Source organism: Piliocolobus tephrosceles, chromosome 9 (assembly GCF_002776525.5).
Source record: "Piliocolobus tephrosceles isolate RC106 chromosome 9, ASM277652v3, whole genome shotgun sequence".
NCBI classification, from domain to species: Eukaryota; Metazoa; Chordata; class Mammalia; order Primates; family Cercopithecidae; genus Piliocolobus; species Piliocolobus tephrosceles.
This window is the reverse complement of record NC_045442.1, coordinates 66,066,420-66,091,711: the sequence shown is the minus strand read 5'-3', so window position 1 is coordinate 66,091,711 and position 25,292 is coordinate 66,066,420. Positions and strand designations below refer to the sequence as shown.

Sequence of the window (25,292 nt, the reverse complement as noted above, 5' to 3'; positions counted from 1 at the left end):
TGTGATCTTTGGCCAGCCCCGCTCCTTCCTTGGGCATCAGATGAGTTTCCTCATCTGTAGAGTGAGATCCTTAGAAGTGTTGTGCTTGGCCAGGCGTAGTGGCTCACGCCTGTAATCCCAGCACTTTGGGAGGACAAGATGGGCGGATCGCCTGAGGTCAGGAATTCGAGACCAGCCTGGCCAACATGGTGAAACCCCGTCTCTACTAAAACTGCAAAAATTAGCTGGGTGTAGTGGCGTGCACCTGTAATCCCAGTTATCTGGGAGGCTGAGGCAGGAGAATTGCTTGAACTCAGGAGACAGAGGTTGCAGTGAGCCAAGATCTCGCCACTGCACTCCAGCCTGGGTGACAGAGGGAGCCTCCATCTCAAAAAAAAAAAAAAACAGGGCCGATGTTCCAGGATGGCTTCTGGGTTTCTGACTTCCCAGGGTCTATTCCATAACCTCGGGGGTCCCCCTGGGCAGTTCCAGCTACACAAAAGAGCAATTGGCCAGAGCGATGAGGCCTCATGCTGTCAGGGCAGGGCAGGGCAGGGCAGGGGAGACCTGCCCAGCCGGGAAAGCTGGGACCGCCGCCCAGGAATCCCAAGACTGCTGCCCGATGGTATGGAAGCTGTTAGGAAACTGGGCCATGAGAGGCTGTGAGGGCAGCAAGCCCAGCCAGCACCCTCTGCTGAGGCTTTCATCGGGGGAGGAGGGCTAAGAGTCTCCCTGTCAAGAGTCCACCTGGAGGACAAGGCTGGGTGCAGGGCAGAAGGGGAAAGCGTGGACTCACCTTCTCGCCTGGTTGGCCCTTTACTCCCTGGGGCAGCCACATGCAACACAGGGTGCAAGAAGGGAAAGGGAGGGAGAGAAAAAAGAGGGGATGAGAAAGAGGCACCCACACGAGAATCCATGTTCATGGCACAACAACCAAACAGAAGAAATCACTGTGAAATAAGAAACAAAGCAAAACACAGATGCTGACACATGACAGGTCCACGTCCAACAAGCACAGCATGTGGCATGTGGAAGGCAGCGGCTGCAATGTGCAGCTGCTCCAGATAACTGAGGAACAGAGGCTGGGGCTGTGAGAGGCCCTCTTGAGACACGTGCGTGTGTGTGTGTGTATGTGTGTGTGTGTGTGTGTGTGTGTGTGTGAGAGAGAGAGAGAGAGAGAGAAAGCCAGAGAGAGAGAGAGAGAGAGAGAGAAAGAAAGCCAGATAATTGGAGAGAGACAGAGAGAGAGAAAAGATAACAAGATCCCACCTAAGTCAGGAAGTCTTCCCCAGAAGCCATGGCCCCAGCTGGCCAGGACACTCTGAGGTTGGGGTGGGGATGGGGGGAATTGCCCCAGGACTGTGTTGTGATGCTGGTGTCTAGGAGGTCTGCAGGTCCAGCTGAACACCAAGAACAAAGCTTTGCCAAGCTAGACAAGCCTGGAGTCCTTGGGCCTGGCCGGGTAAGGTGGAGGGAGGGGGCGTGGAGAACCACAGGAGGCCAGAAGGCAGGACACACACCTCTGGAAGGATGGAGCACGGGTCAGTGATGCAGAGGAGGCTGGTTAGGTGGCCAAGGGTCCCTTGCAACCACAGTGACCAGTAGATGGGCAGTCCCAATCCACCCTGCTCTGGACAAGCCAGTGGGGCCACCTCTGGTAAACCCCAGGGATGACCCAGGCATGTCATACCTACTGGCCACCTCACTGCTTATCAAGTGGCTCCTGCCAGGACCCCTGCTGGGCAACCAAATGGGCCCATTGTCACATTTAAAATAGCACCAGCAGCCAGAGTGGCTTCCTCCCTAAGAAGGAAGTGGGGAGACCTCCCCCACTGCTATGGGGGAGAAGTGTGGACACTTCCTGGGGGAAGGTGTCCACAGGGTCCAAGAAGGAGGACAGGACGGACAGGACGGGGAGGCCCAGAGCTGCCACTTTGCATTTTGCAGCCTTCCCTGTGGCCGGTCTCTGCACTCGGGAGAGGCTCCTGAAGCTTCCCTGGGAGCAGGGACTTTGGGGTCCCACAGTTGGCTTGGGCACAAAACCCAATTCCACCCTATCTCAGGTGCAGTGAGTCTTAACATCTTCATTTGGAAGACAGGGCTCAGAGGGCTATGGTAACGCAGGTGACGGGCTCAGGTCCACATGCTCAGGCCCTCGGCAAAGGATGGCTGAATCATGTTTCCCTGCTCTGTTCAGAACCTGTGACGGCTTTGGGTGGACTCAGGGCCTGGAGTTAGAGAATGGAAGAAAAGAGACAGAGCTGGGCAGCAATTCCACCATGCTCTGCTCTGGGAAGTGGTGGGAGATTCCCGTGGGGCGGCCAGGGCTCCCAGCCTCCATGCCTCGATAGACAGGCCTTGGGTGGGCCCTGGAGAGAGCAAAGTTCCGTGACATGGAACTTTCCCTGAACTCTGAAATATCCCAGGCCTCTGGGGCTTCATTCTAAGGATCAGACCCTCCTCAGAGCTGCAAGGCCAGCGGGGGTGGGTGGTGAGCGGGGAGTAGTAATAATGTCAGGATCAAGAGAGCAGGTTTGGAGTTGGGCTGTCTGAGTTCAGATTTCTGCTCAGCCACTTCCTGACTGTGTGAGCTTGGGAAGGACATGTAGCTTCTGAGCCTCAGTTTTCTCATCGGAAAAGTAGGGGTGGAAACTGTTGCTTACCTCATGCAGTTCTCGTGAAGTCTGAGTAAGCTAATATAAGGCTCTTAGCACAATGCCAGCAAGCAGTTAGAACTAGCAAGGGTCAGCTTTCATTTGGATGCCTTTTCTCAGCCTCTGAGCACTGGCAGGCTCACACCAGGCATGCAAATTCACACAAGGATGCGTGGCCCAACCCTACAGCCAATCCCATGAGATTCTGAGGCAAAGCTGAGAATGACATGGGGGTGGTCAGGGGTCTTGAGGAGCCAGGTGAGGCAGAGGCTGATGGCAAGTTAGGAGTCACATGGGGAGAGCGGCTTGAGGCCCTGTCCCAGCCCAGGCTGGGGAATGGTGAGGGTGGGGCATGGCCATCACTGCCTCAGGCTACTGCCTTTCTAGCCCTTTGTAGACACTCAAGGGCTGCTACTGGCCTTCCCATTTCTGGGAAATACGCTCTCCATCAAACATTCTCATCTTTGCTTCTCCATCTTCATTTTCCAGCAGGAAACAGGGAATGTTTTAACTCTCAGCCTCCTTGTGAGGAGTTGGAGGCACCACCCGGGGTGGTGCCAAGCCCTGTCTTCACCATCTCTTAGTGCATCTCTGTCTACAGAGAAAGCCTCTGGGAACCCTGGCTCCCCCGAGGGGTGTTGCAGGAGCAGCTGTGAATCTGAGGGTGAGCTGCCAGCTTTGGGGGGTGGAGTGGGAGTCCTTCTGATGTTGAGGATCAGTTTGTTCCTCCCATTCCCAGCAGGTAACTGGCAAAGGGCTTTGTTCATGCAACTTTGTTGGGTTTTTCCTTTGCTGTGGCAGCTCTCTGGAGAGTAAAGCCATATTGTGAGGTCTGAAGGACTGGAATACAACTTCTCTTCTCCTTCCTTGTCCCTCCCTGAAGCATACTGGGGCCTGGGGAAGGGAAAGAGCTGACCCTCTCCTTGGGCTTGGGGTAGACAGCACGTTGCCATGGTTTAGAGGACAGGCCAACACTGAGAAGCAAGCAGTGGCCACCTGAGCAGGTGCAAATGGGCCAACTCACCACACGTCCAGGCATCCCAATGGCACCTTTGTCCCCCTGATGATGAAGGAGGCAGAAACAGATGTGGTTGGAACCAGGCTAGCATGTGAAGGACCCTATAGGCAAGCTCTGGACCTGATTTAGGGCACAGCTAACCTGGTTTGCAGCGGGGACAACATCCCGTATGATGCCCAAGCATCATGTAGGTGCACTCCTTATGCACCTCCCAAGGACTATTCAGCAAGCAGCCACTGCTATGGCTATGTGTACTTAGGCATGGGTGTTATGGAAAGAGCACTGAAGAAGGAGTCTGGTCCCAGCCTGGGCCTCAGTTTCCCTATGCCTTTCCAAGGCCTTTGCTCCCTTAGACTTCACTGCTGCATCGATTCCAGCAATGGCCAGGATGTGCCTCATCTTTATCACGCACAACTTCAAGGCACAGAGCAGGGTGACTGGCAGCTCCCACGTGACAGATGGGTGAATCACTTTCCTCAGTCTGTCTCTGCCAGGGCTGGAGAGCAGTGCTCCACCCTAGCCCCTGGTTTGAGAAAGCAATCCTGGAGTCTTTCTCCACTCCTCCCTCCTCTCGGCCACCTCCAGTACTGACAGGAAGGACCACGAGCCATGTGGATTCAGCCGAATCACGAGTTGCAGATGCTCCAAGGGAAATGCTTTGTTTTGTAGCCAGGGGTTACATCTTCTCACTCGGGAAATCTGCTTATTAAGTTTTATTCCTCCCCCTTTTGGTAGAAAATATTTTTTTGCCATCATATGCATGCAGACATCATAAAACCTGGGGTGGGGCCTAAAGTTTGCTAGGAGCCTGGAAGGATGGAAAGTAATAGGGTGCGGAGAATCAGGTGGTTTTTCCAGCCTGCTGGACAGGAGGGGACTGCATGGGCATTTCTGGGGTGACTGCATCTGCTAACCCCACTGAGGCACAATGCCTCGAGGAACAATGCACATCCACAATGTATGTGGGGCACACCTGAGAGAAGCAACTATTTCTGAAATTAGGCTCTTAAAATTAACACATAAGGTCAAGACCAACGGTGGCTTTGAGTAAAATGTTCCACTTTTGCTAAAGAACGGCAGGGTAGCAGTGCAGATTAGAAGCACTGACTCTTCCTTTAACCTCCCTGAGCATCAGTTCTGTGGAGTGGGGGTGATAAGAGCTTCTTTCTCATGAGGTTGCTGGGAGGATGCCACATGATGCTGTCTCTGAGAAGCACGTGGCCAGTGCCTGGCCTTTGGTGTTGAGTAAACGGCATCTGCTCGTGTAAAGCCTAGCACAGCCCCAGGCAGGTGAATTTCATCAGCATGTTTGTACTCCACACCTTTTGCTTTGTACACCAGGGGCTTACATCCATAGTCTTTTTGAGGGTTACTCCTAGGTCTCTTCACATGGAAGCATCAACAGGACCATGACCTGTGGATCCAAAGTTGGCTCTGCCTGCGAAGGACCCCAGGCCAGGGCTGGTCGTCGGCTGTGGCAGCCCCATGGTCCACTCACTCTTGGGCTTTTGAATGATATTTCAGGATGTGTGTTTTGGTTTCTTTTTCATTTCTTTTTTAAAACTAATGCTCTTTGCAGTCCTGGCCATAAAATGCTTGGGTTAGGGATGGGTGTGGAATGGCCAGGGACTGGAAACTATGTGCAGCAGCCCCTGCTCTGTCAATTGCCCCCTAAATGCTTTTTAAAGGTGGATGTTGTAAGAAAAAAACAAAGTCTGCCCACATTCCCCTCGGTCATCTGATGTTTCCCCTCCTTGGATTTCATGGGACCGATTCACCCGTCTTCCTTTGCGCTGGGGCTCTTACCGGGAGAGTTTCCATTTGCAAGTCTGAACATTCTCCCACATGCATTTCATTAAGAAAGCCACTGCTAGGCATGAATTTTAGAAGCTGTTGGATTAGTCCAAAGGTTACAGTATAATCCATGTCTAAAAGGGGAGTCATTAGGTAAGAGGGAGGCACATAAGGGTCTGGAATTTCATGGATGTGACCTTTGGTACAGGGAGACAGGGCAGACTGGTGCCAGCCCCAGGCCAGGGTGCTCTCCATACCTGATTCCGGCCCCCTGACAGGTTGCAGCATCTTGCCTGGGTCACTCCCCATCTGAGGGTCCATGGAACACATACCCAGTATTCCACTCATCCATGCCCCGGGCTAGACTCCACAGAGCAATGTCTTAGAATCCTTTAAAGATGGGTTTTGAAGGTGGAGCACAGACCACAAGCAACAGCAGTACGGAATGGTGTGTGATGATACAGACCTCTAACAGGTCCCCACCTGAAGCTTGGACAGATGGACAAACTATTTTACCTTCCTGACTCTCATGTATAAACAGGTTTATAATCATCCCCATTTCACTGAGGTGTTGAACAAGCTGAATGTGTGAAAGGTGATAAATGCAGGACCTGGTTCCTCTTATGGTTTCAATAAGAGATGGCTATCCTTTTTGTCCCAAAGTCCCCGTGGTTACTTGGCACAGCCTCTCTAGAATTGGGACATGGTAATTGAGGGAAAACAAAGTTTCTGAGTCTGCTCTCTTACCAGTAGGCATAGGAAAACAGTGGTTTGAATGTCAGCTGGTATGCAGGGGGATAGTCAGTGTGCCAGTGGGCTGCCCATCCCTGCAGCTGCCCACGGTAGGGTCATCAGTCTGGAAGTCAGCCACAGTTTTGAAGGATCTGCATGCTGTAATTTGTCTACCTCGGGCAAAGGGGCACCAAGGGCTGCAGCTAAAGATGCCCCAGCAGGGTCCTTTCTAGATCTCAAAGGAGGAGGGCGCTGAGGTGACTTCACCCTAAGCTATAGATCGGGGATTCTGGAGAGTGGCCTGTCACCCAGATACACATGGAGAAGAACCAGCCACCCAACCTAGCCAGTCTTCAGACTGAGAAATAGCATGTAAAAGAGATGCAAAGGAAAGAAGAAACAAAAGTTACTTACTGGGAGTCCAGGTCTTCCAGTGGGACCCTAAATGAAGAGTGAAGTTTCCATAGGTCAGGCAGGGCATTGCAACACCTAACTGTTGAGCACTGTCCCAATCAGCTGTGTGACCCTGGCAAGCCACTTGGGTAGGCCTTTGCTATTTTATGAACAAAATGAAGGGGGAGGCTTGATCACTAAGGCTCATGAAGCTTCCTTCCAGTTCTGGCTCTGAAGACAGCCCACCTGTGTTCACCTCTTGGCTCTGCCACTTACTACTTGGGTAACCTTCAGCAAGTGTCTTGGCCTCCCTGTGCCTCAATGTTCTCATCTTGAAAATGGAAGAATAATCATTACCTATCTGTTAGGATCAAATGAGAGAATGTATGTAAAGCACTGAGCACAGCGGCTGGCATATAGCAAGTCCTAAATAAATGCAGCTATTACCATGATTATTAGAAGAGAAGAGGACAGGCCAGAGACGGCCATGGGGCTGGCCTTGGTTTCTCCCTCCAGAGACCCTGCTGTCACATACAGTTCCTCTCCTTCCAGATGTCCTGCTCTTCCCATAAACTGAAGGCAGAACCAGGAGTGGGTCTTGGGGTGTTCCCTGGGAGATAAGTCCCCGTAGGGTGCTGAGAAAAGTTCAGGCAGCACCAGGAGTAAGTCACCCCTTCTAACCTGTGTTCCTGAGGACATCCCCTCCCTGGTGGTGCAGTGACACCCGCCAGTCGCGGGGGAGGGGGGTCCTTGGGGAAGGTGGGGCTACAGACTTCATGGGGACAGGACTTGTCACCATCCCGTCATGTTGCTGGTTTTGCCCCATAGCACTAAAATGTGAACTCCTGAGGTAGGGACTTTCCTGTTTCATTCACGAATGTGTCCTCAGTGCCTCAGCAATGTGGAGCTCTCAGTCGTCCTTAAGACACATTTACAAATGAATGAATCTGCCTGCGGATACCAGGAACCTGGCAACACCCCTGCTTTCCCAGGCCCCCACAAGAACAGACCAGGCACTGCGTCCCTTAAACCAGAGCTTTAGTGCTGAACCAATGCCCTTTTCCTCGTGCTTCTAAACTGCCTGTCCCCTAATGTCACAGAGTGGGCTGAGAAGTGGGGCAGTGACCTCCCATCCCAGGGAAGGGAATGGGCCCAGGTGAGGAGGGTCCAACCTCATGCAGTGAGTCTACGCTGAATAGGAACAGAAGGGGCAATTTGCTTGCTGCGTCCTTACAACCGACACCATCCATATTGTGCCACCCTTACGAGGACACATGAGGGAAACTTATTTCAGGCCCCATTCTCAGGAAAAGCTGTGCTTTGCCCAAGCATCAGGCACGCTCCTACCTTACTGCAATCCGACCCTTGCTAAAGCTCTGCTTTCCACTTTGCTCTGACTACCGAGAAGCTCAGAGCCTCGTGTGTGGCTCATCTGCACAGGATGCTGCAGTACCACGGCTCTGGATTCCCCTTGCTTTTCTGCCTCTGTTCTCCACCCCTTACCTCCTGTTTCCTTAGATAGCTTGTAAATCCTCCTAAAATGTTTCTTGGAAAGAGATGGGGTAGAAATAAATAAAATAATAAACTCATTAATAAAAATTCACAAAATCATAATTTCTGCCTTAAAATGTAAGGTTTACCCAGCCACTTGGGAGGCTGAGGCAGGAGGATGGCTTGAAGTCAGGAGTTCATGACCAGCCTGGGCAACATAGCAAAACCCCATCTCTAAAAACAAAATTTAAAAAATTAGCCAGGTGTGGGGGCACACGCCTGTAGACCTAGCTACTTGGGAGGATGAGGCAGGAGGGTCACTTGAGCCCATGAGATTGAGGCTTCAGTGAGCTATGATCACACCACTGCACCCCAGCCTGGGTGAGAGTGAGACCCTGCCTCTAAGAAAGAAAAAAAAAATTAAAGGTTTGCAAAAATCCTTTGGGCATCATCTAGGGAAGCCTTATGCTTTTAGGATTAAATGAATTAATATATCCTAAGTAAAAAAAAAAAAAAAAAATATATATATATATATATAGTATATATATGTGTGTGTGTGTGTATATGTATAGTACACACACACATATTCCTTCCAATACCCATATGAAGCAGATATCATTACTGTTCTAATTTTACAGATGAGGGGACTGAGGCAGAGAGAGGTTAAGTAACTTGCTAAGGTCACAAAGCAAAAAGTGGCAGTGCCAGGATTTGACTGCAGTTGGTCCGGCCCCCGGGGCCCATGCTCATAATCACTATGTTACACTGCCTCCATAAAAACATAACAGTGTCTAACACACAGTAAGTGTTAGCTACTATTTCAGCAAGGATCATATTCAGCAAGGCCTGGCAGCTGCTGGCAAATATTTCCCTGTATTCCTTCAGAGAAAGATACATCCCTACTTCCCTTGGTCATCTGTTTTCAGTCTCACAGTTCTCAGTATTAAGAAATTATCCCTTAAATCGAATCCAGGGATGGCCAATAGATGTCAGCTTGAGCACTGACACCAATGGATTGGCAGTAAGGGACTAATGGGTTATGTTAAAAAACCTTCTAATTGATTAGCAATGTCTGCCAAGGGCATGATGGGTGGGGCAGTGGTGGTTGCCAATTTGCTTCCACCTAAATGGTTCCTGCTGCAGCTTTAATCCATCCTGCATGGTTGTGTTCTCAGGCACTGGCTGACTTTGTGCCCACAGGAACCTGGATCTTCCTGTTGGAGGACAGAGCCAGCCCCCAGGATACACCCAGAGGGCAGCAGACAGGCATCTCAGAGCCCTTCTCTCTGGCCACCAGCATTCTTCTTTTGCAGGAAGCAGAGATAACAGGGCTGAGGAGATGATTCCTGCCCTGGTCAGCTTCCCATTTCCTCCTCCTCTTGCCTTGTGGTTTCAGCCAGCACTGGGCAAAGGTTCAGGGCTCCTCTTCTGCGCTGGGCTCAGAATGTGGGGAAAGCTACCTGGGCCTTTCTCCTTCACTCTGTGGGCAGAGACTGAATGGAGACTCACCCCTTCTACCTCATGGGCTCCTTCAGCACAGACCCAAAGGGGTCTGGAAACAGTCCCTGGGTTGGGCCAGCACCAGCTCTCAGAATGCAACATTATTATTGAGGGAAGGACCCTCAAGTCAGGCAGGGACTCAGAGCTGTCCTGGCATCCTGGCCCTGGGGGTGAGGTGTGTGCAGGAGGCCCCAAGGCAGGGTGGGAGCAGTTGAGGGCTCTTGTGGCTTCCTCGGAATAAGACAGGGAAAAGCAGCACATTTCCAACAGGTGAAAGCTCTCTATGGCAGAGTTTATTTTGGAAGATGGATGAAGGGAATTAAGATCTGACACACCAAACATGCCATAATAAATTATCCTTCCTTTCAAGCAATGACATGACAGATCTTGCCTCACTGTGATGTGTCAGGGGGCATGGGATCCTCAGCATGGGTGCAAGGCCCTTTCAGGGCACAAATGGAGTCTTCAGTAATGGCCTTTACTAAAAATTAAGCAGGCAGCTCCCACGGGTACACATTAAGAGGAAAACAACTATGGAAATGACTTCTCCAAGGAAGGGGTGATGATAGGGTTGATTTCAGCAACCTTGAGAAAGATCTGATGTGAGGGCTGGGCCCTTTCAACTCCTATCTCCAGCTCCCCCAGCGCCCTCTGGTCTTTTGTTGGGATATCAAAGACTGGTGCTCCTGTTCTCTGGATCCATTACTTCAGAGAGGCAGTCTCCTTGGGCTCTTCTCAGGTTCTCTGGAAGTGGCTCCACTCCCCGCCCCACCCTGGGCTTCCTAGCAAGGCCAGGAAGGAGTGCGACGTGCTGCCTGTAACTTATGTGCTGTCTCCCAGTCTAACCGGCTGACGCCGCTCTCTCTTACATAACCACTGCCACCACCACCACCACCACCACCACCTGCCCAAAGTGACTTGGCCGGAATAGAGCTGCCCACTCAGTGGTGTGGACCTGAGTCCTCTGGAGCAGACCACGCTTGGAGCCAGCTCGATGACCTGTTTTCTGGGACTTTTCAAGGAGAACTGAGGAGAGATGATCTCTTTTCTTCTTTCTAATGTCTGGTGCTTTTTTTTTTTTTTTTTTTTTTTTGGACTCCAATAGCTTCTTTGGGGAACAAAAGAACTGAGCTAATTAGAGGGAAAGCCATTCTTTTAGATTGAAATTTGGGGCCTGCTTTGCCCTGGGGGCAGCCATTGTCTTGCCCTGGAGGGGTGCAGAGGTGGGTGAAAAGCAAAATGGTAGCCTCCTCCCCACAAGAAGCCTTCTGGAGGGACCCCTCGGGAGCCTGCATAGGCCCTCCCCAAGACGGCAGGGGCCCAGCTTGCAGTGTCCCCACCCAGAACTCCATTACCAGCAAGTGACACAGGCCTTTCAGATGCATGAGACCCTCAGCTTGAGTACTTACAGGAGGTCCTGAAAGAGAGAGAGAAAATGCCTGGGTCAGTGTCATTGCTGTAGGGGGCGGTGGGGAGGCTGCCTTGGAAGCAGCGTCCGGGGATTCTTCAGCGGAGGGGTTTCCATCTGGTCTTCGAAGTTTGTCGTTTCCTGGCCCATTTTCACCAATATAATCTCTTCCCCCTTTATTTCATCTCCATATTTTCATAACTGGATGAGAAATCCAGAGGTCTGGGCCCCAGGCTCAGCCCCGCTGGCGACCTGCTGGTGGCCCTTCTGCCTCAGCTTCCCACCCCACAAAATGGGCTTTTCGTGACCTGCCTGAACTTGTGTACCAGGCTGCTTTGCAGAACACGGGACAGTGGGCACACTGAGAAAGGTGGAAATAACAGATCCTGCAGAGATGAGGATTGTTAGCATGCCGGTGTCCTCACTGGGCCATGGCAGGGAGGGCCAGCAGGCAGGCAGGCGTGGGCGTGGATGGCCACTGTGCACCCCGCCTGAGGCCCATCGGCCCATCCTGGTTTCTGTTTAACAGTGAGTTAGGCACTTCACCCCTCCAGGGTCTGCCACCCACAGCCTATTTCTCAAAGTCCCCTCTCGGGCTCTGGCCCCACCTCCTCCATGCCTCTCTCTGTTCCTTTCTCTTTCTGGTGTCCACTCTCCACCTCCCTCCCACAGCCACAGCAGCAGCCCTATCTCATTACTGGCAACAGCCAAGAATGACAAATTCAAGTGTTCCGAGAGGGAGAAAAAAGGAGTAGGGGTGGGGAGCGAGAGGGAAGGTTTAGAAAAGCAGCCCCAGAAGGATAGGGAAGGAAAGGCACTTCTGCGAACATGAGCCACGAAACCCCGCCCTCCCGGCAATTCCCAGCTGGGCCTGGTGTGTCTGCCCGGCCCCTAGTGCCCTGGCCACGTTAACTCAGCTGCGACTCCTGTTGCTTCTTTTATGCTCAGCCAATAAAGGCTCCTATGTTTCCCCATGCTCCTCCCGTTCCCAGAGCCGGCTTCCTTCTTTCCTCCTTCATCTGTCCGCTTCTCTGCCCTGGTCACCATCCAGGAAGAAACAGCCTCTTTCATGCTGGCCTCTGTCAAGCCATCATGTTAAGCGGGACAAAATGTTTTAGATTAAAAGCAACAGAAAAAGTCAAGAGGTGTAGAGCCTGGGTGAGCAAGCTCCAGGCCCGGGCCTTGCATGCAGGGCCCAGAACAAGCGGGAGGGAGCACGGGGCAGGGGGAGCATCTGGGAGCCATTAGGCTGAGTGGCAGAGGAATGTCACCCAGAATCTGAAAATATCCCCTGAGCCCAGCCAGCCAGAGGGACCAGCCCAGCTGGGAAATCTGTTCCTCCTGGCTGGGGGAGATGTCCTCTGCATGAGAAGCAGACTGGTGACAAAATTCAGCCTGTGGCAATTTTGGGATGCTTCAGCCACATGGAGGGCAGATGCCTTGCGCCTGCCAGGCCCGATGGGGCCCTGGCTCCCACTGTGGCAGGCTCTGGTGAGGCCCCCAGTGACACAGGCTGGAGCTCTGAGGGCAGCCCTGCCTGTTGTTAGCAGTCTCAGCTGCATAGCTGTCACCAGATGCAGCCAGGTAGCTGGGACAAGACTCGACACTCAGCCGGATGGCAGGAGGAGCAGTTTGCTGGGTCTGCCCCTGGGAGACATAAATTCTACTGAAGATTTTGAGGGTTTTTACATCACCACCACTGCCACCACCATTGTCACTGCATAGTCCTCTATGGTCCTTATCAGGTGCCAGGCACAATTCAAGGGGTTTTCCATTATGCAGTAGGTTCTATCTTTCCCACCTTACAGATGAAGAAACTGAGGCATGGGAAGGTTGAGTGACTCCCCAGGCCCATGCAGCTAGTAAATGGTAGAGCTCCGGACCCTTCTCTACAGTGCCTCTCTCTCTGTCTGTCACTCAGAAAGCAACCTACCCCCGACCCCCCTATTGCCTGCAGACCAAGTCCTCTCCAGGCCTCCCCCTGGGATGCCTGTCATGGTCAGCCTCCAGCCCCCTTCTCTAGACTCAACCCTCTCTTCTGTCTTTCACAGGCACCTTTGTCCTATGCAAGGGAATTTGGCTCTGCCAAGCTTAGCCAGGCTGCCACTCCCCATACCTGTCCCTTACAGGAACTTCAGAAACAGGAAAATCCTCTTTGTGAGCTAATGCTCTGCCATAGGAAGGGGAAGAGATATACGGGTGCTATCATTTAAGGCTTTCTCTCTCACAAACTATTTTTTCCCCTGTTAAGGATGGTCTTCATGTGTCCCCCTGGAAAATCTTCAGGTGCCTTGGAAAACCCAACTGCCATCCTGCCTCTGCCAACTTTCATCAAACAGGCCTGCACTGGGACAGCCCCGGGTTTCCAAGCAGATGCTTCCCCTGATGCTGTGTTCAATGCCTGGCAGCTCTAAGATGCTGTGGAGCTGATGGCTTTGCAAAATATAGCAGTTCCTGGATGTCACTAGTTGCTCTCCCATGTGAGCCACTTGGCTGTGCCCATTACCCTGGCTGGGCACCAAAGGATGGAGTCACTCCAAGGCATTACCAAGTCCCCGCAGTACAGATGGAGAAAGAGAGGCCCAGGGAGATTCGTGACCATCCAGGGCCACGTTGTGGGCGGGTAATGGCGGTGGGACGTTCAGTCTCCTGACTCCCCATCCTGGGGTCTTCCTGACAGAGCACACCATATCTCATGCTGATCCTGCTGAGCTACGGCCCATACTACCACATCTTGAGAGAGGAGGAAGACACCTGGACTCCACCCATGCACCTGCTGCTTCCTCAGGAGGACACCTGTTTCTTGCAGCAGGGAGAACTATGAAGATTGTCCCTGCCCCCTCAGGTGCGCTGAGCAGCCCGCAAGCAGGGCTGTCAGGGGAGGGTCACAGCAGCCATCCAAGGTGGGGACATTCTGCCTGAGACCTCCCTGCTGATGTCTGCCACCCATCGCCTCAGCTTCCTGCTAAGACCACTACCGTTCTCCCCCGGGGTTTGACCCACCTCCTTTGAGCAAGGCGGCCATGCTCCCCCAAAATGGACACACAGGGATGGAGCCCCATGAAGAATTCTGGGGTAGCATTCTGGGTCGTGCCTTTTTTTCCAGCCACTTTTTTTATGTTCGTTCATTCAACAAACACTTAACAATGCCTACTGTGTGTGAGTCACTGTGCTGGGCTATGGCTCTCTAAAGATGAATAAAGTATACTCATTGTCCTCTGAGGAAGCAAAACTTCATTTTTTAAGCACTTATTATCTACCAGGCCTGATGCAAAGCTCTGATGAAACAGAGATGAGTAACTCATTTCCTCCTGCTGAGCAGTCAACAGTTTCCTATGTTAGAAAGCTGGAGAAATTCCAGAGATGAGAACTAAAACAAACATGAGGGTTTAAGCGAGAAAGGTTTGCTATAGGAAGATTCACTTTTTCATTCCTTCATTCATTCAATCAACATGTCCCGAGTGCTCATTACGCGGCAGACATAGACACAGTGCTAAGCCTGGGAACTATAACCCCGCACTTGGTCTTTACGACAACTTTGTGAGGTTGGCATTGTCACCCCTTCCATGGACTTGGAACCTGAGGCTTAGAGGTTAAGCAACCTGCCTAAGGTGGTCACCTTGTTCTTAGATGATGGCATCTGATTCTTAAAGTTTTAAACATTTAATTTAATTTAATAATTATTATTTTTTGAGATAGGATCTCACTCCATTGCCCAGGCTGGAGTACAGTGATGCAGTCATGGCTCACTGCAGCCTCAACCTCCCTGGGCTCAGGCAATCTTCCCACCTCAGCCTCCTGACTAGCTGAGACCACACACCGCACCTGGCTAATTTCTGTGTTTTTCGTAAGGACGGAGTTTCACTATGTTTTCACTATGTTGCCCAGGCTGGTCTCAAACTCCTGAGCTCAAGCTATATGCCTGCCTCGGGCTCCCAGAGTGCTGGGATTATATGCGTGAGTCACCATGCCTGGCCTCATTTTATTGTTTAGCTTTTATTTCCATATAGTAGGGTCTGGATTTGAACCTGGTCTCTCTTGCTGCAAAGCCTGTGTTCTCCTGGTTGGAGGTCATGACGTTCTCAGGGGTGGAAGGGGCAGCTGGACCCTCAGCCCCTTCTAAAGTGGGCAGGTAAGTCCCCTCCCCCTCGACCCTGGACTTAGTCCCACCCAGTCTCTGGATCCAGTCCTGGTCCTGGACAGGGGGCATCAGGAGTGGCAGGGTGCTCCCAAGTTCAGTGTCATCTGAGCCATCTTCTGACCCTGCTTGACTGCTGGGCTCCCAGAAGCTGGGGTCCTAGCCCCCACCTATGCCTCCTGGTGCCTGCAGCCGACCACCTGCCACCAGCTCTGCCACATGCCCGACCCACCCATCTCTGCCAGGACAGGTGCTCTGCATCATGGGCTCCCCTCAGACCTTGGGTGACTAATGATATTGGTTACACTCTGCCTGCTGGAGCAGGGGTTCACAGCTCGGGGGAGATTTGGCTCCCCAGGGGATAGTTGACAATGTCTGGAGACATTTTGATTTCACAACTGGGAAGCTTCTACTGGTCTGTAGTAGGTACTGGCCAGGGATGCTGCTAAAAAGACAGTGCACAGAGCCTCCTGCCACAAAGACTCATCTAGTCCCACATGTGAATAGTGCTGAGGATGAGAAACCCCATGCTGGACTAATGGCACCAGACTTGCCTCAGGGCTCTCCCTGTGCCTCAGGCCCCACAACGCACACGCTCACCCATGGCCCAGCCCTCACCGACCTGTGGTTTGCCAACTCTTGGGATCCCATTCTTCTACAGTTTGGCCTGTTCCACCTCCACCCAAGACCTCATCAGGACAAATAGTAATTTGTTTGTTATTCATCTATTGAGCGTGTACTCTGTGCCTGACACTATGCTAACACGCTTATTTCACTCGGTCTGCCCAACAACCCAGTGAAGTATCGATGGTTATTGTTCCCACTCTACAGATGAAAAAGCTGAGGCCCAGAAAGTTTATGGTGTGTTCAAGGCTGCAGAACACATGCACTACTGGGCTGGTACTTGGCCCCAGGTCTGCCTGCCTCCCAGGACCACGGGCCCCTGAAGCTTGAAGGAGGCACACGGAGAAATAAAAGGAACAGCCTCTGCCTCAAAGAGCAGTGAAGAAGGGAAACACGAGTAGCTTTAAAGACCATGAAAAGCAATTTGTCAGGGGCAGGCTTGATGGCCTATGAAGGGACACTGGTGACCTTTAAGGCAGCCTCTGTCTTCTGGGGTTAATCTCAAAGAGAACACCCAAGCCCTGTCTCGTACAGCCCCACGGCGCAAACCCTGACTTTCTAGGGAGGCCCGAGGCAGATTTCTAGGGTAGACCATCTGAGTTTATTTGATGTTCTGGGAGCATGGCTGACAAATCATGCTTTGTGACTGATAAAGCACTTCCTTATATCACAGGTCACCACAACCCAGCTCCCATTTTATAGATGAGAAAACTGAGGATCTGAGAAGGATGTAACTTGCCTATTATTCATGGCTGGTAAATGATCCTGAATCCTGGTCTAGTGCTTTTCCCAGAACAGTCCACCATTAGCAAAGCTTTGAGAAGCTTTACATTTCTTAGGAAAAGCGTCTGACTATTCAGACAGAGCCAGTTTGTGCAGTCTTGCAAAAGCCAACTGTATGCATCTCTTCCTAACTTGGCGCCCAGTGACTTCACACTGGCGCTGGAAATTGGCCGTGGTGGGAGTATTCACACTACAGAAATTGGCAAAAGCTACACAGCAGCCCCACCTTACCCCGAGAGCCACTTATTAAATGTTTGCCAGCACGCCACAGCTCACATCTGTCCTATAATGACGTCTCTCAGCCACAAGACACTCCCAGACCTTTCCAGCCCAGGTTGATGGGGTGTAACAGGTTCTGGGAGAAGTAGGCAGCAGTTTAAATCACACACACCTATAGTCTCTCTTCCGGCACTCATGGCTGACACTGATAATCAATCACAGCTCCTTAATGAGCCTAGACAAGGTTTCACAATTCTTTGCAACACAGCCACTATCAATCAGCAGAAATTGGCACATGATATGGAACTTATTAGTCATCCAGGAAACTAGAGCCATCTGGAGGTGAGACTCGGGAAGCAGATGAAGCAGGAGGACCCTTTTCTAACTCCTCAGGCAGGACTGGGTCTAGCCTTGGGGAGTGGCAGAGACAGAGGTGGAGAGGCTGGTGTCCTGGAGTCTCCAGATACATCTCATACCAGGCGTGGGGACTAGCATTGATTGCAGCCCTCTCTCCCATCCCTGTTCAGCTGCTGAGGTTGGCAGAGAGGCTGGAAGGTACGAGCAAGGAAGGGACAGGAGCCAGTAAGATCCCCTCCAGCTTAGTTCATGCCCTGGCCCCAGGAGGTCCTCAGAGGACCCCACACTACTAGCTGTGCCACTGCCACCCCTGGAGCCACCCGAGGGCAACCTGAGTGGCCACCTTCCTGTAAACTCCATGGAAGTGGACTTCACGCCTGGCAACCTGGTGGGGCACTTGGTCCGGCTCCATGGTCTTCTGGTCCGGCTCCAGGGTCTTCTGGACGCTCTTCCCTTGGCTAACCCCTGCTTTCAATCTGGAGGTGCCCCCTTCACGTCCTTGCTCCTTGCATTGTTTGGCAAGTGCCTGAGGGCCGGTGGGACCGGGGCGGCTCAGATGCCCAACACCTGGGACGACTCCTCTCTGTGGACACAGGAGGGTGTGCCTGGATAGCAGACTTTCTTGGTTACCTCCTCTGCATCCATTCTCCCTTTCTCCTCCCAACAGAACCCTCCGGCCTCCTCTCCTTCCTGATGCAGTCCTGTGTTTCCAGGGAAGCTGTTCCCCAGTCTAGCTAGCAATGGGTGACGGTACATGCCTGGGGCCAGGAGCCCTCATGGAGATGGCTCTGGTGAGAGATGGTTTGAGCAGGCAGAGGGACAGGAGGTCCCCTTACCACCCCTGCAGCTCCCTTGATGCCGGAGTCCCACATCCCTTGGAATGGGGGCTAGCAGCCCTGGGGCTCAGGAAAATGGCCGCAGAAGGCCACAGGCAAGGAGGGCATGGGGGACCTGGCTGCAGGGTTCTGCCCAGGAGGATGGAGGGTGATGCCCAGCCCCTGGCAAGAGGAAGGACAACCCAGACAGAAGATGGCGCCAGGCCACCCCCCGTGCCCCTCCTGAGCTGGTCCCCTCCCCCACCCAGCTGCAATTCTGGGTGAATAAAAGGGAGAGAGGGGAATGGTGTCTCGACAGCTGATGAGAACCCGAAAGGCTAAGGGTTGAGCAGGAAGTGGCTGAGTTCCCCAGAATTGTTTTTCTCATTCTTCAGCAGAAGGCAGGCTCTTGGAAGCATGGCTCAGTGCAGTATGAAGGGGTAAAGAAGATTGTGTCCTGGCACACTGGAGCTGTGTCTCCCTCCTGCCCGCTCTCAACACCTGCTCAACACCAGCTATGCATGGCTGCTGTGCAGGAGGCTGTAAAGGTCACCTGTTGTCCCTGACCTTGGGGGCTTCTTTTCTAGCTCAGGAGACCGCCCCATCTGAATCCCCTGACACGTCATCCTGGGGGACTGTGGCAGCTTTTCCCCGGAGCATGGCTCATCTGCTGGTCACCACGCCTACTGCTTCCTGCAGACTGAGGCCAGTCACCCCAGAGTGAGACTGCAGCCCCCAAGTTGCCCACCAGGTGCAGGGCCCCTGACTCTGCCTTCCATCCAGCTTAGAGCCGGGAGTGCAGCTGGTTCTGGGGTGAGGCTGGCCCCATGTTGGTCTCCACTCCCAAGCAAGCTCCTGCCTGGGGGCACTCTGTGGCTGACATTCAGTCCTTCTTCCTTCTCAGGGCTTTGTTGTACCTCTTCTCATTTGAGTCACAAAACAGCCCTGAAAGGCTGGGGCAGGAGTCAGCAGCCCCATTTTCTGAGTAAGGGACTGAGATGCAGAAAGGAAATGTGCTGTCTAGAAGCTCGCACAGAATTCCCAAACTCCAGTCTCCTCTGGCTGCAGCCCTCTGGGCAGCTCTCCTGCCTGTGGCTCTGGGCCTTGTGACCAGCGACTGGACTGGGAGGGGCAAGTGGTCCTGACAAGACCCTTGACCGCCAGCCCCAGCCCTTGAGTCCCAAGTCAGGGCTGCTTTCTTCCACTGAGGTGTCACTCAGGTCCCTGAAGGGAAGACAAGTCTCCCGGCATCACACCTCTGACCCGGGACTTCTTCCTGACACCGGATCTCGCCAGTGTTCCTGTGCAAGGACCTGACTGGGGAAGCTCAAACGTCACATCATGGCTCTGCTGGCCAGGGCCCTGCCAGGCGACTGCCAGAGGAGCAGAGAGGAGGGGCTGGCGAAGGGTCACAGCTCAGGTCAGACTCATGCCGAACGCCACCCCTTAGAGGCCTGGGAGGGGCTGCAGGCTTCATAGGTCTTGCTTTGACAACCAGGCCTGTATCTCTGAAGGACGAGCTTTTTGATTTTAAAGTCACATTTATTATGTTGCCATTAAAAGGAATGGCAAAACCCGCAATTACTTTTGCATCAACCTAATATTAATAACCCATTTTGGTTTGGCATCATGCTAACCTCTAACCAGCGCCAAGCTCCTTACACATCATATAATTTCCTCTTCCCAGTAGCCCTATAAGGTAACTATACAAGGTGTGCTATTGTCCACACCTAACAGATGAGGAAACTGAGCCACAGAGAGGTCAAAGTTCTGGCCTATAGTCATATAACTGAAATCCAGGCATGCCCTTAGCCCCAAAGACATGCATCATCTCACTGCCCTGACAGGCAGGTTCAGTACTATTATGCGCCGTTTTGCAGATGGGGCTCTTGTGGCTGCGCAGAGAAGTTAAGTAATTTGTCCAAGGACACACAGCTAGTAAATTGGCAGAGCCGCATTTGGAATCAGCTACACCCTAAAGTTTTCTTTCTTAACCTTTACATTTATTACTTCAGCTGCAAAAGCAAATTAAGAGTCAACAAGACTTAGTGGTGGGGGGGAGATGGTTAGACTGCTGAGAAGGAAAACCTGCAATGAGTCCTTTCAAGTTCCTTTGAGGACCATGTGGCCTCATTCCTGGGCTAAGTTCAGACCACGCTCGTCTCTTGCCTGAAGTTGGCTCCCAGAGTCCCCCACTGAGGACTGATCATGAACCCCATCCAGACACTGCCCATCTTAGGAGCAACTTCAACCAGACACATGCACACAGTCTCATAGTTTCACTGTTCTTCCTTTTACTTAGAAGGAATGGGGAACTGCCCCAGAATCCTGGACAAGAACATAGGTTTTGCAGCCAAACAGCCACAGGTTCGAATTTCTACTTTACTACTTACTAGCTGTGTTACCTTGGGCAAGCTGCTTAACCTCTCTGAGCCCAGTATCCTCTGTAAAATGGGGTAATAAGAGTATCTACCTCACTGGATTTGGGTGGTAAATGAAAGAATACAAGTAATGGCCGGGCGCGGTGGCTCAAGCCTGTAATCCAAGCACTTTGGGAAGCTGAGACGGGCGGATCACGAGGTCAGGAGATCGAGACCATCCTGGCTAACACGGTGAAACCCCTTCTCTACTAAAAACTACAAAAAACTAGCCGGGCGAGGTGGCGGCGCCTGTAGTCCCAGCTACTGGGAGGCTGAGGCAGGAGAATGGCGTGAACCCGGGAGGCGGAGCTTGCAGTGAGCTGAGATCCGGCCACAGCACTCCAGCCTGGGTGACAGAGCGAGACTCCGTCTCAAAAAAAAAAAAAAGAAAGAATACAAGTAAGATATTTAGCACCGTCCGTGGCTTAGAGTAAGCACTCAATAAATATAACTATGATAATTGTTATGGTTATGAAGTCAGAAATAATGGCATCCAATCCCAGAAGCATATGATACTGCCCTCTGTGTTCTAACCAGAAGAATGGCTAATAAGAGCTCTTCTCATGTGCCAGGCACCGATTTTTTTTTTTTTTTTTTTTTTTTTTGAGACAGAGTCTTGCTTTGTCGCCCAGGCTGGAGTGCAGCGGCACGATCTCAGCTCACTGCAACCTTTGCCTCCCGGGTTCAAGCAATTCTTCTGTCTCAGCCTCTTGAGTAGCTGGGACTACAGGCATGCACCACCATGCCTGGCTATATTTTGTATTTTTAGTAGAGACAGAGTTTCACCATATTGGCCAGGCGGGTCTCGAACTCCTGACCTCATGATCTATCTACCTTGGCCTCCCAAAGTGCTGGGATTACAGGCGTGAGCCACTGCGCCCAGTCAACCAGGCGTCAATCTTAATGCTTCACAGGTATTACCATATGTAACGCTTATAAGCCTTTTAAGGTGAACATCAGGAGGCTGAGACAGAGAGAGGCAGCATCTCCTGCCTTGCATCCCAAGCTAGTGAGGGGCAGGCTGACTCTAGGGCAGCAGTCCCTAACCTTTTTGGCACCAGGGACTGGTTTCCTAGAAGACAATTTTTTGGGGTGGGAGGGATGGGTTCAGGATGAAACTGTTCCACCTTGGCCCATAAGGAGTGCGCAACCTAGATCCCTCATATACACAGTTCACAATAGTGTTCTCACTCCTGTGAGGATCTAACGCCTCCACTGATTCGACCGGGAGCAGAGCTCAGGTCATAATGTGAACAATGTGGGAGCAGCTGTCAATTCAGAGGAAGCTTCGCTTGCTTGTCCGCCGCTCACCTCCTGCTGTGTGGCCCTGTTCCTACCAGGCCTTTAATCACCCTGTTGCCCTGCCTCTCAGATGAGCCCTTAAAATCCTGGAACCCACAAAGAACACAGGCAGGGCTCACAGTGTGCTGAGCAAAGCAGAGCAGGCTGGACGGGGCTGGGTGACCATTTGAGTGAAATAGTACAGATTTAAACCACCAGCTTTGAACTGTTGGGACAAATTGCACATTTTCTTACTTCCTTGGGCCCCTGTCGCTTCCAGGTTGGAGTCAGAATCATTAAGTACTGAGTGAGGAAACCTTAGGGGTAGGTCTTGCTGGTAGAGACTGCAGTCCCAATTTTACAGATTCAGGCCAAGGGCAGGCATTGTTCTCAGGCTGAACAGTTTCCTTGCCAGGCCTCCAGCACAGGGCAGAGGGGCTGGGCTGCCACACACAGATAGGGACGGTGGGCCCAGGGAAGGTGGAAAGGTTCTCTCTCAAGTCAGCCCTTGTGTGGGCGAGGTGGAAATCAATTGGGGCGGGCCTTGCCCATTGCACTCTGCTGGCTCTGACCCCTCAACTCTATTTTGATAACAATCTAGAGTCTCCATACTTGAACTTGTCACCCTTGACTGAGTCTCCCAGAAACAGTGAGATCCTCCCACAGGACCTAGAGATATCTTCTCAAGGGGAGGGACTTCCTGCTCCACCCCCAGCCTCTCACCTCAGACCCTTCCCAGGAAATCAGTGTTTGTGCAAGCCTTGCTCCCTTTTCCACATTCAAAAGGCATCGACAGTTCTCCAGCAGAGGTTGCAGTATGCACATCATGGCTTAACATCCTCTTCTTCACTCAGCTGGCTTTGATTTACCACAACCCCATGACATCAAAATATTCAGTGAATTATTCTCATTTCTATGTGTAGATCTCAGTTCCAAGTTCCATGTCCATGTTTTTCTACCTTGTCTGTTGTTAGACTATAAGATTTATGATGGGCACAGTCCTTAATTCTTTAGTCACTACTCTAAGAAGAGTTGAGGGAGATTAGGTGCCACAAACTCCAGTGCCTACAAGGAGCCAGGCAGGTCACATAAATGAATGAAGCAGGCCAGGTGTCATGCAATAGGGCATGGTGGAGACTGGCAAAGTGCTAAGGGCTTGCCTGTGTGCCTAAAATGGATTGGATACCCCTCAGCTGCAACCAAGTATTGCCAGTTGAGGATGCAGACCTGCTATTGGCAGATCTTGAAACTATTCAAGAAAAACTGAGAATCAGATATTTTCTGCAAAATCTTATTTCTAAATGCTGATACTAATTTAAGAACATTTAAAAACCACTCTGCAGGCCAAACAAAACCTGTGAAAGAGCCGCATTTGATCCTCAAGCTGCTAATTTGCAATACACAATCTCTGGGGACCTTCCAGGCCTGAATTGCTCCAATTCCACAGCCCAGAACTTCTGGCCCAGAGGGTGGGCTCAGTCAATCCTTGCTGAATGCATGAATGAGTAATTAAATGAACAGATGGGTGGGCCCACTGGCTATCATCTGATTACAGATCTGTGAAGGAGCAATGTCATAACAGTGTTGGGACATTGAACTAGTACGTGAGAGTTAGTTTGACCAAGAGTGGAATTGTTTGGGTACACCACCTTCAAGCGTGCTTGCATCCCTGCCTCTTGCCTCCCTCCTTCTACTGGGCATGGGGCCCAGAACTGAAGACAAGCCCCACACAAGTCCCCCCCACCCAGGATGCCAGGTGAGTTCGGAGGCTGCTTTCCTCAGGCCCAGAGGTAAAGCAGGACTCCGTGAAGCAGGGACAGGGCATAATGAACAATTAGTAAGGTACTTAATCACCCCTGGATATCTATTTTTCTTAAATCTTACTTTAAATTGCACACAATTAAAAACATACACAGCAATTAGGAATTAGCAAATGTTATAAGTTCATTATAATATGGAGTGTTTGACTTACAATAGCACAATCAAGTGAAACATCATTTTTGTCCCTGTCTCTCAATGAATTCTGTCTCAGACAGCTGTGTCATTAGTCCGGGAGGGCATGGTGAAGGCGTGCATGTGTGACTGTGGGCCAGGAAGAAATAAAGAAACACACAGCCTCATGGGTGGCAGCCTGGCAGCCCCATGGCCTGCTTCCATGCCACCTGGCTGAACGGCACCACCAACCCTTCTGAATGTCACAAGTGGCCAGGATAACAGCTATCCTAACACCTACTGTGTGCCAGCAGTAGACTGGGCACTGTGTCTATTTACTATTTCTAATCTTTATAACTCAGCCTATCTTGGTAAACACCCAGGCTCCATCGGTTACACAGATTGCCCAAGGTCAAATCTCAAGTAAATGGTGGAGCTGGGATTCTTGCCTGGGTCTGTGAGACTGCAAAGTCCATCCTCTTTCCAGACCAGCACACGGCCTGGAGAACGGGGAGTCTCTGCTTTTCCTTATGCACATGACAAAGCTGTACAGTACCCAAGGTTCTCCAGGAAAGCACTGGCAGGGTTGAGATGAAAGCCCAGAAGTCCGAGCCCTGCGTTGAGTAGTTGTCTATTCTGGTATGGCAAATACCACGGGACATATACCATTCCTCTATCTAGGGCCCATGGCGGACATAACCGATCTATTTCAGCGCTGTTTCTTGTACTTCTTGGCAACCACAACCAATCACAGCTGGTCCCTGTGAGGAAACATAGTTGGTATCCTCAGCAGGTCTCAGTACAACTGCAAATGAAAGAATTTTCATAACTGAGGATGTAGAACCTCTAACCAGAGTCTGGTGACTTTTTTTTTTTTTTTTTTTTGAGACAGGGTTTCAAAAGACTGGAGGGCAGTCACGTGATCTTGGTTCCCTGCAGCCTCAACCTCCCAGGCTCAAGCGACCCTCCCACCTCAGCCTCCCGAGTAGCTGGGACTGCTGGCACACACCACCACGCCCAGCTAATTTGCTGTTTTAAAATTTTTTGTAGAGATGGGGTTTTGGCATGTTGCCTAGGCTGGTCTTGAACTCCTGAACTCCAGCGATCTACCAGCCTCAACTTCCCAGAGTGTTGGGATTACAAGCGCGAGTCACAGCACCCGGCTGAAACCACTGTCTTTGGAACGGAAAGGGCCTTAAGCATGTGGCATGAGAAGGGGCAAAGGGAAAACGAAAGGATGAAGCCAAGTTCTGATGTCTCACACACCAGACCATGTAGGCTGAAGACTGAGGCCCGGGCCACACAGTGAGCTGCATGGCCTCCTGTGTACCTGCCGGGGATGTGGGGTGCTCGGGAGGCCGAGAAGTCCAGGAACTGGATCCATCTGAGCTGAAAAGAGTGGAAACATTTTGGATTTTACATTTGGCTTTGCTTTAAAAATTTTTTTGGTTTGTTTTTCTGACAAATAATTATTGTTCAAATGGCTCTGTAAGAACATTAAAGGACATTTTGTGAAAGAAAAGCCATCATCCCTAATCCCCCACCTCCACTCTCACACAACTGTTTCCATTTTCTCTTCCCCCCTCTGATCCTCATCCACACGCATACCTATGTTCGCAGAGCAGAAATCCGTGTGCACGGAATACGGTCCGCTGCTTCCTTCATTTACCATGACAAGGCAGACACGTTCCTGCATCAGGGCAGCCTTGGAAATGACATCTTTAACATGGCTGCGTTCAAAGATCATATACCAT

The 25,292-nt window shown here is 51.5% G+C and overlaps 1 protein-coding gene across 16 annotated transcripts in view; it reads right to left on the bottom strand.

The window, feature by feature from the left end:
* COL13A1 (collagen type XIII alpha 1 chain) overlaps nucleotides 1–25,292 on the bottom strand; it is a 157,387-nt gene that overhangs the window by 81,142 nt on the left and 50,953 nt on the right. For 4 of the 16 annotated variants that reach the window (XM_023204769.2, XM_023204770.2, XM_023204773.2 and 1 more), the window contains exons 3-5: nucleotides 10,971–10,978; nucleotides 6,592–6,618; nucleotides 3,658–3,693 (exon numbers count right to left, since the gene is read on the bottom strand). In XM_023204769.2, coding sequence (XP_023060537.2) covers nucleotides 3,658–3,693; nucleotides 6,592–6,618; nucleotides 10,971–10,978 — 71 coding nt within the window. Of the gene's footprint in view, nucleotides 1–775; nucleotides 803–3,657; nucleotides 3,694–6,591; nucleotides 6,619–10,970; nucleotides 10,979–25,292 lie in introns of all 16 variants that reach the window. The other 12 variants (XM_031936233.1, XM_031936237.1, XM_023204774.2 and 9 more) reach the window with 4 other exon arrangements.